The sequence below is a fragment of the Nerophis lumbriciformis genome, linkage group LG15 (genome assembly GCF_033978685.3).
Source record: "Nerophis lumbriciformis linkage group LG15, RoL_Nlum_v2.1, whole genome shotgun sequence".
In the NCBI taxonomy this organism is placed as follows: Eukaryota; Metazoa; Chordata; class Actinopteri; order Syngnathiformes; family Syngnathidae; genus Nerophis; species Nerophis lumbriciformis.
In genome coordinates this window covers 13,582,501-13,596,259 of record NC_084562.2, presented here as the reverse complement: position 1 = coordinate 13,596,259, position 13,759 = coordinate 13,582,501, and the positions used below count along the sequence as shown (strand labels likewise).

Sequence of the window (13,759 nt, the reverse complement as noted above, 5' to 3'; positions counted from 1 at the left end):
TATTGTACTTGGTATCATTACAGTGGATGTTAGGTGTCTATCCACCCATGGCGTTTGTTTACATTCAGGAGCGCTATCTTTTGTTAGCGGTGACGCCGGTGAGCTATTGTATGCTCCATGTTTAGCTATTCCTCGTCCTGCAGGGATGATACTTGTAAGAAACTTACTTTATTCGTCGCCATGGAAACAAGGATTAGTGATTTAGAAGTAGCTAAAACACTGCAGACTGCGGATGGACGTTAGCTTCTAGCTAGCTAGCCATGTCTTAAAGCACCTCTTCCGGTGGGCATTTTAGTGTTATAACTTCACCTTTAACATTAGTTTTTAAGCCAAAACGTCCGTTCTCCCTTTTTTGTCCACACTGTGTCTGCTTCTAAGTATTCCGTGATTGTGCGCTGCCGAACATGCTCCTCTGCTCGTAAAACCATCAATGTGACAACGGTGCGACGTCATGCCTGTTAATTTAAAAAAATAAAAAAAAGGGGGAAACCGGTGCTTTTCAGAGGCAGTGTAGTACAGATTATGATTCATTAGTATCGTGGTACTTTACTAGTATATATATATATATATATATATATATATATATATATATATATACACACACATTAGAGATGTCCGATATTATCGGCCGATAAATGCGTTAAAATGTAATATCGGAAATTATCGGTATCGGTTTCTTTATTATCGGTATCGTTTTTTGTTTGTTTGTTTTTTTAATTAAATGAACATAAAAAACACAAGATACACTTACAATTAGTGCACCAACCCAAAAAACCTCCCTCCCCCATTTACACTCATTCACACAAAAGGGTTGTTTCTTTCTGTTATTAATATTCTGGTTCCTACATTATATATCAATATATATCAATACAGTCTGCAAGGGATACAGTCCATAAGCACACATGATTGTGCGTGCTGCTGGTCCACTAATAGTACTACCCTTTAACAGTTAATTTTACTCATTTTCATTAATTACTAGTTTCTATGTAACTGTTTTTATATTGTTTTACTTTCTTTTTTTATTCAAGAAAATGTTTTTAATTAATTTATCTTATTTTATTAGATACATTTTTTTTTTAAAGTACCTTATATTCACCACACCTGGTTGGCCAAATTAGGAATAATAATGTGTTAATTCCACGACTGTATATATCGGTTGATATCGGTATCGGTTGATATCGGTATCGGTAATTAAAGAGTTGGACAATATCGGAATATCGGATATCGGCAAAAAGCCATTATCGGACATCCCTAATATACATATATATATATATGCATATATACATATATACATTATATATATATACATACATACATACATACATACATACATACATACATACATACATACATACATACATACATATATATATATATATATATATATATATATATATATATATATATATATATATATATATACATACATACATACATATTAGGGTTGTACGGTATACTGGTACAAATATAGCAAGTATAGTACCGCGATACTAATGAATCATATTCGGTACTATACCACCTCTAAAAAGTACTGGTAAGTAGATTAATAATTAATTTTCTACCGCTTGTCCTTAATAATTTTGACAAAATAATAGAATGGAAAATGACACAAAATGTTACTGCATAAGTCAGCAGCTAAATTAGAAACCTTTGTTTGCTTACTTACTACTAAAAGACAAGTTGTCTTGTATGTTCACTATTTTATTTAAGGATATAATTGCAATAAGAAACATATGTTTAATGTACCCTAAGATTTTTTGTTAAAATGAAGCCAATAATGCAATTTTTTTGTGATTCCCTTTATTTAGTACTGGTACCGGTACCAACATATTGGTATTGGGACAACACTAATACATATATATGCATATATGTACATATATATATATATATATATATCCAATCCAATCCAATCCACTTTATTTATATAGCACATTTAAACAACAAAATGTTTCCAAAGTGCTGCACAACAATATTAAACACAATTAAAAACAATATAAAATAAATGTGATTAAAAACAATTTCAAAGGGTAAAACCAATTAAAACAGTAAATAGAAAGCAAAAGCAAAATTTTAAAAACAAACAGAGGACCACACAACTCACGTAGTGTTAAAAGCCAGAGAATAAAAGTGGGTCTTAAGACGAGACTTAAAACACTCCACTGTGGGAGCAGTTCGAACATGGAGGGGCAGAGTGTTCCAGAGCTTAGGGCCGACCACAGAGAAGGCCCTGTCTCCCCTGGTTTTAAGTCTCGTCTTGGACACCACGAGCTGGAGCTGGCTCTCGGACCTCAGAGCGCGCGCAGGATTGTAAGTTTGGATGAGGTCCGAGATATACTGAGGTGCCAGTCCATGTAAAGCTTTAAAAACAAACAGCAATATATATATATATATATATATATATATATATATATATATATATATATATATATATATATATATATATATAGGAAAACAAATCAGGTTGACCAGCCTTGCAAGGTGTCCTTCACTATTTTTTTCAATCCTACATTAGAACGCTAACGATTGTTAAAACATTAGCTACGGGCAGCACTTTGAACACCCCTGACCTACAAGGTTGAACCTATTGAACAGAATATAATAACTCAAACGAGCAACTTAAGTTCAAATCATTCTCAAAAATATCTAAAAATAGATCATGCCTATACTAATTGTCAGTGTAACATTTGCTTATTTGTCTTTTTTTCTTGGGTTGGATTTGATGGGCGTCAGTGCTCGCCTTGCAGCCTGCCAAAGACATGACGATTTAGTGGTCTATTATTTCAGATAAAAATATCGATTAATGGTATGGTGATATTAACGGTTTTAGAAAAAACCCCAAAATTATTTGGATTTCCACTTACTTGGAGCAGCCGGAGCCTTTTCCCCACATTTCAGAGTGCTCAGAGCAAAGCACTCTGCCATCCAAGACAACACCTCGCCACAGTATCGGACCTGCACGTACAAGTCCAAAGTTGTGATGTATGTTCATTTCTTACAGATGGATTTCTATATGCGATGAGGCAAAGGCATACTTGCGCTTCCATGGACGCCAGGCGTTTCTCTTGGTCCTTAACCCCGCCGATAATCCTCAGCAAGCTTTGAACCCTTAACAGCAAATAGACATACAAATACTGAATTGTTGTAAAACGATGCATTATCCATGTACATTTTTTTCATAGGTTCATTTGTATATTCTGTATGGTTTCCACTAAGCCATACAGTTTGTTTTCAGTAGTGTCCTTGAAATAAAACACATATTAGTAGTGTCTGTGAAAGAATTTCAGTAGTGTGTATGAGAGAATAACATTTCAGTAGTGTGGTAGAGAGGATTTCAGTAGTGTGTGTGACAGGATTTTAATAGTGTGTGTGAGAGCATTTTAATAGTGTGTATAAGAGCGTTTTAGTCCTGTGTGTGAGAGTGTTTCAGTAGTGTGTGTGAGAGAAAAAAAAATTCAGTAGTGTGTATGAGTGTTTTAGTAGTGTGTGAGAGAAAAAAAATTCAGTTGTTTGTGTGAGAGCGTTTCAGTAGTGTGTGTGAGAGAGGATTTCGGTATTGTGTATGAGAGGACTTCAGTAGTGTGTGTGAACGGATTTCAGTAGTGTGTATGAGAGAATAAATTGTCAGTTTGTGAGAGAGGATTCCAGTAGTGTGTATGAGAGGACTTCAGTAAATAATAAATAAATGATAAATGGGTTATACTTGTATAGCGCTTTTCTACCTTCAAGGTACTCAAAGCGCTTTGACACTATTTCCACATTCACCCATTTACACACACATTCACACACTGACGGCGGGAGCTGCCATGCAAGGCGCTAACCAGCAGCCATCAGGAGTAAGGGGTGAAGTGTCTTGCCCAAGGACACAACGGACGTGACTAGGATGGTAGAAGGTGGGGATTGAACCCCAGTAACCAGCAACCCTCCGATTGCTGGCACGGCCACTCTACCAACTTCGCCACGCCGTCCCCATTACACAGTAGTGTGTATGAGAGTGTTTTAGTAGTGTGTGTGAGAGCTTTTCAGTAGTGTGCGTAAGAGAGAGAAAAATTCAGTAGTGTGTGAGAGGATTTTGGTATTGTGTATGAGAGGACTTCAGTAGTGTGTGTGAAAGGATTTCAGTAGTGTATGAGAGAATAAAATGTCAGTAGTTTGTGAGAGAGGATTTCAGTGGTGTATGAGAGGACTTCAGTAGTGTGTATGAGAGTGTTTTAGTAGTGCGTGTGAGAGCGTTTCAGTAGTGTGCGTGAGAGAGAAAAAATTCAGTAGTGTGTGTGTGAGAGAAAAAAATCAGTTGTTTGTGTGAGAGCGTTTCAGTAGTGTGTGTGAGAGAGAAAAAAATCACTAGTGCGTATGAGAGCGTTTCAGTAGTGTGTGTGAGAGAGACAAAAATTCAGTTGTTTGTGTGAGAGCGATTCAGTAGTGTATGTAAGAGGTCATTCTGAATGATGTCCCTAACAGCCCCTTATAGTCAGTAACTGTTTCATTTTTAGATCAAGCACAGTGAAAAAACTATAGAATAAGTCAGTTCTGAGGATAAAATGATGGAATCATGAAAAACAAACAAAAAACACAACACTAGTACTTTGTTGCACAACCTCTCTGGCTTTTATACCAGCTTGCAGTCTCTGAGGCATGGACTTCACCAGTGACAAACAGTACTCCTCATAACTCTTGCTCCAACTTTCTCCAATTGCAGGTAGGAGTCTTGTCACGGACCATTTTCTTCAATTTCCACCAGGGATTTTCAGTTTGATTGAAATCCGGACAATTTGCAGGCCATGACATTGCCCTTGTGTGTCTTTCTTCGAGGAAAGTTTTCACAGTTTTTGCTCTATGGCAAGAAATTCATCATCCCCAAACACCCTTGCGATTGATGAAGTGAGTGTCCAAAAATGTCAACGTAGACTGTGTATTCATTGAAGATGTAATGACAGCTATCTCCCAAGTGCCATTACCTGACATGCAGCCCCATATCATCCAAGACTGTAGAAATTAGCATGTTTTCTTCAGGCAGTCGTCTTCATAAATCTTATTGGAACGCCACCAAATATCATCACCTTGCCCAATGCAGATTTGGAATTCATCACTAATAGGCTTGTATTGTATACCAGCACTAATACAGTACTGTGATATGAATTAAAAACAATACTTACTGCTTTGAAAAATACCTGTACTTTTTTTCATCTGCATGCTGCTGTGCAACGGTGATGTACAGAGCCGAGGCGCATGATGTTAAGTGTGTCAGCACGCACACATACATGCAAAAACAGCATGGAGAGGAAGAACGGCACAAAAGGGCATTTCTACTTGTAAAGAAGGTGCGTGAAGCGCAAAATGGTGTCACGGCCAGGGCGCATCCCAATGCGCCCTCATCTTTGCGCTCTGCTTGCCGCGCCTCGGGACGCGCCCACGGCCGCATCACGCCCACATGCCGGCAAGGCTGTGGGCGATCAGCAATCAGCGCACCTGGACCTGATGAGAGGGAGCTGAATAAAGGACCAGTGGACCCAAGGATCCTTGCGGGAACTTAGTTTCTGAATGGTGTACCATAAGCCTAAGCCTTATGCTCTCTCTCTCTGTTTCGCTCCGCGTTTTCCCTCCGTGTCTGACGTCCTTGTTTGTTCTCTCGCAGTGCCTTCCCGAGTCTCCCCGTTGTGATCTCTTGTCGTTCCGTTTGTGTGATTTGGACTGCCTTCCTCGATCCTCGACCCCTACTCGGACACGGACTACGCTGCCTCGCTCCTACCCTCGACCCCCTTGCCTGTTCACGGACTGTCCTACTGCTTTGTCCCTCCTCTCGCTCTCCTCAACATCACGGTAATACATGACAATCAATTACACACATAGCCTTACACCACACACTCTTGTATTTTGGTCACACACTCCATTCTATTGTTTAGGACTATTGTTTATTATTATTATATATATTTATTAACTATATATATATAATAAATCATAGAACATCACTACCCCCTAGTGTCTGAGCCGTCATCTCCCCTCTGTAACCATAACAAATGGAGGTATTTGGGCTTCAAAACTACCGATAAAGGTGACGCTTTAAACACGGAAGCGCCGCACTGCAAGCGGGGCTTTAAAACATGCCTTAAACATTAAAGTATTACAATCTTTGCTTCGAACTCAGATAAACACTTCAATAACAATCACCCAGACGTCTGGTAATATAGTTAACCACCTCCCCTGCTGTGCACATATAGATACATACAGATGGCTCGCTTGTTGCCAATAATCAGCGCAGTCCAAACCGCCCACGTAGCGTAAACTAATGTAAATAGTAAATGGGTTATACTTGTATAGCGCTTTTCTACCTTCAAGGTACTCAAAGCGCTTTGACACTATTTCCACATTCACCCATTCACACACACATTCACACACTGATGGCGGGAGCTGCCGTGCAAGGCCCTAACCTTAATCAGGAGCAAGGGTGAAGTGTCTTGCTGAAGGACACAACGGACGTGACGAGGTTGGTAGTAGACGGGGATCGTAATGCTTGTAAAATAACTGAATTTTGTTACAAATTTCTACAATTTGTGTTCTGTATTTAACAATGTGTGTTTTACCTGCTACATGTCTTATCTGTGTAGTTTTAGCCATATAGTATTGTGTTTAGTATTTATCGTATTTTTCAGACTAGAAGGCGCACTTAAAATCCTTTCATTTTCTTAAAAATCGACAGTGTGCCTTATAACTCGGTGCGCCTAATGTACGGAATAATTCTGGCTGTGCTTACCGACCTTACCAATTTTATTTAATTCATGATGTAATGATAAGTGTGAACAGTAGATGGCAGTCACACATAAGAGTTACATGTAGACTGCAATATGATGCCAGTAAACAACACCAAAACTTTAAATGTTAAACCAAAACTAGTGTTATTGAAAAGTAACCATGGGGGCGGGGGTTACAACACTAGCCTAGTTTGGGAATACAGGTGCTGTCAAAGAAATGAACAAAACATACCAAAATACACCTCTAAAAAAGAAAGGTAAGCTGATTAACTGAAGCTATTTAATTAGCATAAACCAAAAACCTACCTTCCTACTCTAGCCAAAGAGGGGGTCCAAAACATACTGGGATAGACCTGGCCAAATTAAGGCCCGGGGGCCGTATGCGGCCCGTTAAACCAGTGTTTTTCAACCTTTTTTAAGCCAAGGCACATTTTTAGTGTTGAAAAAATCCGGAGGCACACGACCAGCAGAAATCATTAAAAAACAAAACTCAGTTGACAGTAGAAAGTCGTTGTTGAAATTGTTGGATATGAATTTAAAGCATAACCAACCATGCATCAATATAGCTCTTGTCTCAAAGTAGGTGTACTGTAACGACATGACTTATTTAGAGTTTTTTGCTGTTTTCCTGTGTGTAGTGTTTTAGTTCTTGTCTTGCGCTCCTATTTTGGTGGCTTTTTCTCTCTTTTTTTTGGTATTTTCCTGTAGCAGTTTCATGTCTTTCTTAAAGCGATATTTTCCGCATCTACTTTGTTTTAGCAATCAAGAATATTTCAGTTGTTTGTATCCGTCTTTGTGGGGACATTGTTGATTGTCATGTCATGTTCGGATGTACATTGCCTTTGCTCCACAGTAAGTCTTTGCTGTCATCCAGCATTCTGTTTTTGTTTACTTTGTAGCCAGTTCAGTTTTAGTTTGGTTCTGCATAGCCTTCCCTAAGCTTCAATGCCTTTTCTTAGGGGCACTCACCTTTTGTTCATTTTTGGTTTAAGCATTAGACACCTTTTTACCTGCACGCTGCCTCCCGCTGTTCCCGACATCTACAAAGCAATTAGCTACCGGCTGCCACCTACTGATATGGAAGAGTATTACACGGTTACTCTGCTGAGCTCTAGACAGCACAGACACTCAACAACAACACATCATTTGCAGACTATAATTACTGGTTTGCAAAAAATATTTTTAACCCAAATAGGTGAAATTAGATCATCTCCCACAGCACACCAGACTGTATCTCACGGCACACTAGCGCGGCACAGTGGTTGAAAAACACTGCGTTAAACTATTCAACCTGGCCCGCCGGACATTCCCCAAATTTTTTTTTTAATTCTTCAAGATTGAAACTTATGATGTGCAGTGATGTTTTCAAACTAACATAAGTCTTGAACTATACAAAGTATTTCAATGGTTGGAATCTGCGCTTTTGCATGATATACTAGTTACTATGGTCATCTAATTCACAGCATCTGAGACGAGGCACCAAGCAGTGTGGGCGTGGATAGTTTCCACAGAGTGTTTCTAGAGCGGCCAGCCTGAAATGCGGGTGTCAGGGAGAAACACGGAAGGAGATTTTTACAACAAAGTTCTAAAGCTTAGTGATATATCAGATTGTAGGTGGAGTTTTTCTTTTACCCTTCGCGTTCATATTTACTGTGTTTGTTGCATTTTTGTTGATTGTAAAATATGTCGATCGAGAGGGGGTCTGACATTCATATGTTATCAATATTCAGTGTTTTATCGTTCATAGTTAATATTTTAAAAACCACATTGTTTATTTCCATGTACATTCTAAGTGTCTCATTCAGTAAAAATGTTTTTGTCACAACGGTTTTAGCTTTCAATCAGACATTATTGTGAGGTTTTGTATTAGTGTTCCTGAAAATCAGATATACCGGCCCCCAGACACATGTTTTTCTCTAAATTTGGCCCCCGAGCCAAAATAATTGCCCAGGCCTGTACTAGGGTGACAGCCACCACTAAGCCTGGTGTCTCTATACACAAACAAATCCTATGTGTGTAGTGTATAGAGGCCTCTGTCTAACCTTTCCCAAGACTATATACCATTCATACTGCCGATGAGCGGGTCGATACAGGTCTATTTTCATACAAAAAGCGCACTGGATTATAGGGCACATTAAATGGGTCATATTCTGATTTTTTTCCCCCTACATTTAAAACACTTCCTTGTGGTCTACATAACATGTAATGGTGGTTCTTTGGTCAAAATGTTGCATTGATTATTGATTACAGACCATCTTGAATCCGCTTTCTGACCCTCTATTCAGGATGCACCTTTTTATAGGCGGTCTTATTTACGTGGCTTCACTTTGACGGCATCTTCTCCCGGTCATCTTTGTTGTACCGGTAGTTTTTAGCTCTGCCATCGCGAGTTACTGACAGATTAAGTTAGAACTGCACACTACTTTGTATTAGAAATGGCAACAGCGGAGGATGAAGGCCCCACGACAAGAGAATAGAGAAAAAGAAGGAGCTTATTGACTACGGCACGAACTGCAAAGGCGGACGCGTGCAAATTTCGGGACTTATGCAGATCCCAAATACACATCAGCAGGTACCAGTAGGTAAGAAATGTTGGTTTATATGTGTATGTAATAATATATCTTCTAAAAGGTGCCATTTTGGGGTCCTTATACACACACACAATAATAATACCCATATGTTGAAGCACAGTACGCCTGACTACGGTAGCCGTAATAGTCTGTGTTCCATCAAGCGGTGCGGCTTTGTAGCTTACGTACTAAAATATTTTGAAGGACTTTTAAGTACCGTGTTTAATGTTCTATGTTCTCAATGAAACATCAAAGTTTTGGTGTTGCTTGCTTACCGGTACTTGCAAGCGTCATTTATTTTAAAAGCTAAAGTTAAAGGGGAACATTATCACAATTTCAGAAGGGTTAAAACCATTAAAAATCAGTTCCCAGTGGCTTATTTTATTTTTCAAAGTTTTTTTCAAAATTTTACCCATCACGCAATATCCCTAAAAAAAGCTTCAAAGTGCCTGATTTTAACCATCGTTATATACACCCGTCCATTTTTCTGTGACGTCACATAGTGATGCCGATACAAACAAACATGGCGCATAGAACAGCAAGCTATAGCGACATTAGCTCGGATTCAGACTCGGATTTCAGCGGCTTAAGCGATTCAACAGATTACGCATGTATTGAAACGGATGGTTGTAGTGTGGAGGCAGGTAGCGAAAACGAAATTTAAGAAGAAACTGAAGCTATTGAGCCATATCGGTTTGAACCGTATGCAAGCGAAACCGACGAAAACGACACGACAGCCAGCGACACGGGAGAAAGCGAGGACGAATTCGGCGATCGCCTTCTAACCAACGATTGGTATGTGTTTGTTTGGCATTAAAGGAAACTAACAACTATGAACTAGGTTTACAGCATATGAAATACATTTGGCAACAACATGCACTTTGAGAGTGCAGACAGCCCAATTTTCATCAATTAATATATTCTGTAGACATACCCTCATCCGCTCTCTTTTCCTGAAAGCTGATCTGTCCAGTTTTGGAGTTGATGTCAGCAGGCCAGGGAAGCTAGGGTCGATATTCTTCTCTTGATCATCTTCGGTGGCATAAGGGACGGTGTGAGCCAAGACATCCAGGGGGTTTAGCTCGCTCGTCTGCGGGAACAAACTGCCGCCATTGCTTGCCGTGCTACCGAGGTCCTTTGTCCCTGAATTGCTCACACACTCCGGCAGATTCAATGGGGGTCTGGCGGCAGATTTCTTTGACTTTATCGTTGGAAATGCATCTGCTTTGAGTGTCGCAGGATATCCACACATTCTTGCCATCTCTGTCGTAGCATAGCTTTCGTCGGTAAAGTGTGCGGAAAAAACGTCCAATTTCTTGCAACTTTCGCATCTTTGGGCCACTGGTGCAACTTGAATCCGTCCCTGTTCGTGTTGTTACACCCTCCGACAACACACCGACGAGGCATGATGTCTCCAAGGTACGGAAAACAGTCGAAAAAACGGAAAATAACAGAGCTGATTTGACTCGGTGTTTGAGAAAATGGCAGATTGCTTCCCGATGTGACGTCACGTTGTGACGTCATCGCTCCGAGAGCGAATAATAGAAAGGCGTTTAATTCGCCAAAGTTCACCCATTTAGAGTTCGGAAATCGGTTAAAAAAATATATGGTCTTTTTTCTGCAACATCAAGGTATATATTGACGCTTACATAGGTCTGGTGATAATGTTCCCCTTTAAAGTACCACTGATAGTCACACACACACACACTAGGTGTGGTGAAATAACTCTCTGCATTTAACCCATCCCCTTGTTCCACCCCTTGGGAGGTGAGGGGAGCAGTGAGAAGCAGCTTTGGCCGCTGTGGAGGTTGCCCTCCCGTGGGTCCTCCAGACCACCAAGCATCGACATGAGAGCCTGGGTTTCAGGATGTAATACTGGTTTATTTTCAGGGGTTTACATTCTTCTGCTTTTCAGCACAAATTCTGTCTCTCTGGGTTCGTGTCTGTGTCGCTCTCGCTCCAGCGCCAACCAACTCTCTCCTCCTGGCTGCTGCTTATACAGAGCGACAGGTGATTAGATAACAAGGCCCACCTGGGCCATCTACGCACCTGTCGCTGACTTCGAGGCCGGTCCTGGTCCTGGCCCTCCCCGTTCCGCTGCAGGCCCGCAGGCCACGCCCCCCTCCACAGCCGCGCTCGGGAATCATTTTGGTGATTTAACCCCCAATTCCAACCCTTGATTCTGAGTGCCAAGCAGGGAGGTAATGGGTCCCATTTGTATAGTCTTTGGTATGACTCGGCCGGGGTTTGAACCCACGATCTACCGATGTAAAAAAACAAAACAGGCAGCATCCACAGGTCCACTGATGTGTGACTGCCATCTACTGGTCACACTTATTAGACTATGTACCGAATAAAATAGCTTCGAGGTCGGTAAGCACAACCAGAATTAATACACACAAAAGGCGCACCGGGTTATAAGGCGCCGTGTCGATTTTTGTGAAAATGAAGTGAGGTGAATTATATTTATATAGCGCTTTTCTCTAGTGGCTCAAAGCGCTTTACATAGTGAAACCCAATATCTAAGTTACATTTAAACCAGTGTGGGTGGCACTGGGAGCAGGTGGGTAAAGTGTCTTGCCCAAGGACACAACGGCAGTGACTAGGATGGCGGAAGCAACCCTCAAGTTGCTGGCACGGCCGCTCTACCAACCGAGCTATACCGCCCCAAAGTGAAAGGATTTTAAGTGCGCCTTATAGTCCGACAAATACGGTGATTTGAGTTACAAGTGTCACGGCCAGGGCGCATTCCAATGCACCCTCATCTTTGCGTCCTGACGAGCGCACCGCGGGCCACGCTCACAGGCGCTCTCTTCAGCTACGGGTGTGCCTACTTGCGCCTGCAGACAATCTGCAATCCGCGCACCTGCCCGTGATGGGCGAGCTGCCTTCATAATCCGGCACAACCTGCCATCCCTTGCCGGAATATAACCTTATGATCGCGTACAGTAAGCCACGTCCTGCTTGATGCAATCCAGCTCTCTCTGTGTTTGCCCCTCCGTGTTTTCAGTGTGTGTTTTCTTGTGTCGTCCCCGCAGTACCCTCCGTCGCCTTGAAAGTGAGCTGTGCGTCTCACTTTTCCCTGGATCTCCCTCTGGATTCTGACTGCCTCCCTCGATCCTTGACTTCCCCCGCTTTGGATTCGGACCTGTAGACTTCTCTCTCCCCTGGACTTCCTCGTCTCTCGTTCAACATTTACGGTAACACTCAACAGCTAATCTACACACATAGTCTTACACCATACACACTCTTGGATTTTGTCACACTCCATTTCCTTAGTTAGTATATTTAGTATTGTTTGATTATTGTATATATATATATATATATATATATATATATATATATATATATATATATATATATATATATATATACACAAGAAATTATTGAACATTACCACCCCCTGGTGTCTGTTGCCGTCATCTCCCTCTGTCCAACCCATAACAACAAGAAGAACAAAAACAAATACTTTGAGGATGTACTCTTGAGTCGCTCCTCGCTGCTGTCCCAATGCTGGCGCTCGAGTTTAGCCAGGTAGTTTTCTTTCTGCACCGTCTCCCATGTCATAAGCCGCTGGTCCAGCCCGGCTGGCAGCTCTCGCTCTAGTGTAAACACACAAAAGGTCCCCAGTAGGATTAAATAGGACGCCTGTCGGCGTACAATAAATCATCTCACCAAGGTGCTCCTGCTTGGACTCGGGCCGCTTAACGAGGCTGAGGAGGAGCTGGGAGAGGTGACTGATGATAATGAACGGTGGAGCCAATGCTGGGCGACTGTGGTACTCCACGATCAGGTTATATCTCTGGAACTTCCAGAAAATATCAGTGTTGCCTTGTACAACCTGGAACGTGTAGCTACCATGCCACCAAACAGAAAGTATTTTAGAAGCATTGCAAAAAAAAAAAAAAAAAAAAGCAAGGATGTACGCACTCAAAAGGGATTTTCATAAATACATAAACCTTTCAGCTTGTGAACTCCTGACCTAAACATGGCAATAAGCAGGTTGAGCAGCAGGACGTTGGTGACGAGAAGGAAGATGACCAGAAGCAGGATCACCAGCCAGTTGGCATAAACGTTAGGACACGGCGGCCGTAGCCCCTTGATAATCTCCTCTGAGTCATTGGTGCAGTTCGTTCCAGGCATCCGAGCAGCTGTCAGACAAACAAACTCAATGTAGGCCAGCTTCTGCTTTATACATGAATAAAACAACGCCTTAGATGCAACACTGGGGTTTAAAATGATGCACTTAATTATACTTAGTCGGGCAAAAATGGATGTACTTCATAGGAAAACTGCATTTTTTCAATTCATTTTGCACGTCATCCCCAACATATTGTGAGGCAAGAACACACATTTCTTTGTCATTTCTGTTCATTCTAAATAGCCAAAAACTAGTAGCAAGAGGCATCTAACAATACCGGTTATGGGGATTTAATCTGTTAC

The 13,759-nt window shown here is 41.2% G+C and overlaps 1 protein-coding gene across 1 annotated transcript in view; it reads right to left on the bottom strand.

Moving 5' to 3' along the window:
- Positions 1-2,469: 2,469 nt before the first annotated feature.
- trpm5 (transient receptor potential cation channel, subfamily M, member 5) overlaps positions 2,470-13,759 on the bottom strand; it is an 87,246-nt gene continuing 75,956 nt past the window's right edge. Inside the window, exons 20-25 of the mRNA XM_061974818.2 lie at positions 13,299-13,467; positions 12,992-13,170; positions 12,786-12,918; positions 3,033-3,105; positions 2,862-2,952; positions 2,470-2,745 (exon numbers count right to left, since the gene is read on the bottom strand). Coding sequence (XP_061830802.2) covers positions 2,666-2,745; positions 2,862-2,952; positions 3,033-3,105; positions 12,786-12,918; positions 12,992-13,170; positions 13,299-13,467 — 725 coding nt within the window. The 3' untranslated portion in view covers positions 2,470-2,665. The remainder of the gene's footprint in view (positions 2,746-2,861; positions 2,953-3,032; positions 3,106-12,785; positions 12,919-12,991; positions 13,171-13,298; positions 13,468-13,759) is intronic.